A 1429-nucleotide genomic window follows, 5' to 3' on the forward strand; every position below is an offset into this window, starting at 1 on the left:
TAGACGGGGTTCAGTACCTTCAACTGTAGAAACTTGAGTAGATCGTTCTCCCAATCGAACGATGATACCATCAGGCGATATAGATATAGTGGTACGTAGCTTAGCCATAGTAGAGCATCCAATAATAACAGGAGTACTCAACTCATCAGAGGCGAGTAGGAAGGTATCTTTTGTAAAGGTATTCCCATAGCCGACCTCTAGCTCAACCTTTCCTAGAATAGAGAGGCTTGAGCCATTAGCAACATTTACCCGCCCTTGAGTAGATGGGTCACCAAAACGTAGCTGTTTGCTAGTGATCTTTCGTAGAGTCCCAACTGCGATAAGGGAGACGTCAGCGCCGGTATCGTAGAGAACAGGTCGTACTACACCGCATACCGATAGATCACCAACCACCATAGAGATCCGTGAGGACTTTGAAGGCGTTGTTGAACAATATGCTCCGTTGTTGGCATGAAGAGCATTTGAGTTAGAGTTGAGGTCGGTTGAGCTAAGGGGTGAGACCCAAATAGTAGAGGCTGAAGTGGTAGACGATCCAATAATATTAGCCTTAGAAGATTCATCCATAACTTGAGCATTCGTAGAAGGCGTTGTGGGACCAGGCTTGGCTGAAGAGGGTCCACTCTGCCGCTTACCACCCATCTTGAACTTGTGTTTAGTAGACTTCATAGTCTTGCCTTTACCTTTCTTGTGAGAGTCAGAGTCAATGGGCTTGGACGCAGGGCATACATAGGCTAGATGTCCATGCTGTAGACATCTTTGACAGTTCAAGGACTTAGGGGGGATTTCACACGAATCCTTAGTGTGATTAGGATTACCACACTTAGAACAACGGGACTCGAGGTCGCTAAGCTTACCACGACATAGACGTGCTGGGTGACCAGATTGAAGGCACCGATAGCACTTGATAGACATAGGGTCAGCACCAGTAGAACATAACTGTGGCTCCTCATAGTCGGTAGTCGTATCACCTAAGGTGTGAACCTTAGAGGTAGCTGGCTTGGCGGTCTTATCATTAGACCTCAAGCGAGAATTAACGATCTCATCATAGAGTTTCTGTCGTTGTTCACGGCCTAGACGTCGGCGCTCAAAGTTAGATAGATAAGAGACAAACTTCTCATAGGAAACCTTAGGGTCACTCAGTTCCTTGTCGACCTTTTCTCGTAGGTAGTCGGAGTTGAGACCATCGTAGAGACGACGTTTGAGGATGTACTCGTACGTACGAATACCCATGAAGTGAAGTTCGGTGACAATAGACTCGAGCCTCTTGACATACCTAGCGAGAGACTCAGAGTTACCTTGACGACAAGTAACGAACTTGACTTCAGCTTTCGCAATAGCATCATCATTGTCATAGAGCTTGCGAATAGTAGAGCATAGCCGATCGAGGTGTTTCTCATAGTCGACATAACATCTAGTAGGCGGTTCAGTA

General features: G+C 46.4%; 1 protein-coding gene across 1 annotated transcript; it reads right to left on the bottom strand.

Moving 5' to 3' along the window:
* Nucleotides 1-17: 17 nt before the first annotated feature.
* On the bottom strand, nt 18-1230 carry Pmar_PMAR017435 (hypothetical protein; the record flags this gene model as incomplete). Its single annotated transcript, XM_002781434.1, has 1 exon — nt 18-1230. A coding segment is annotated over one exon (1213 nt), but the record flags the coding sequence as incomplete, so codon positions are not given.
* Between the last annotated feature and the right edge of the window lie 199 nt (nt 1231-1429).

This window comes from Perkinsus marinus (genome assembly GCF_000006405.1).
Source record: "Perkinsus marinus ATCC 50983 genomic scaffold scf_1104296942464, whole genome shotgun sequence".
Classification (NCBI taxonomy): Eukaryota; Perkinsozoa; order Perkinsida; family Perkinsidae; genus Perkinsus; species Perkinsus marinus.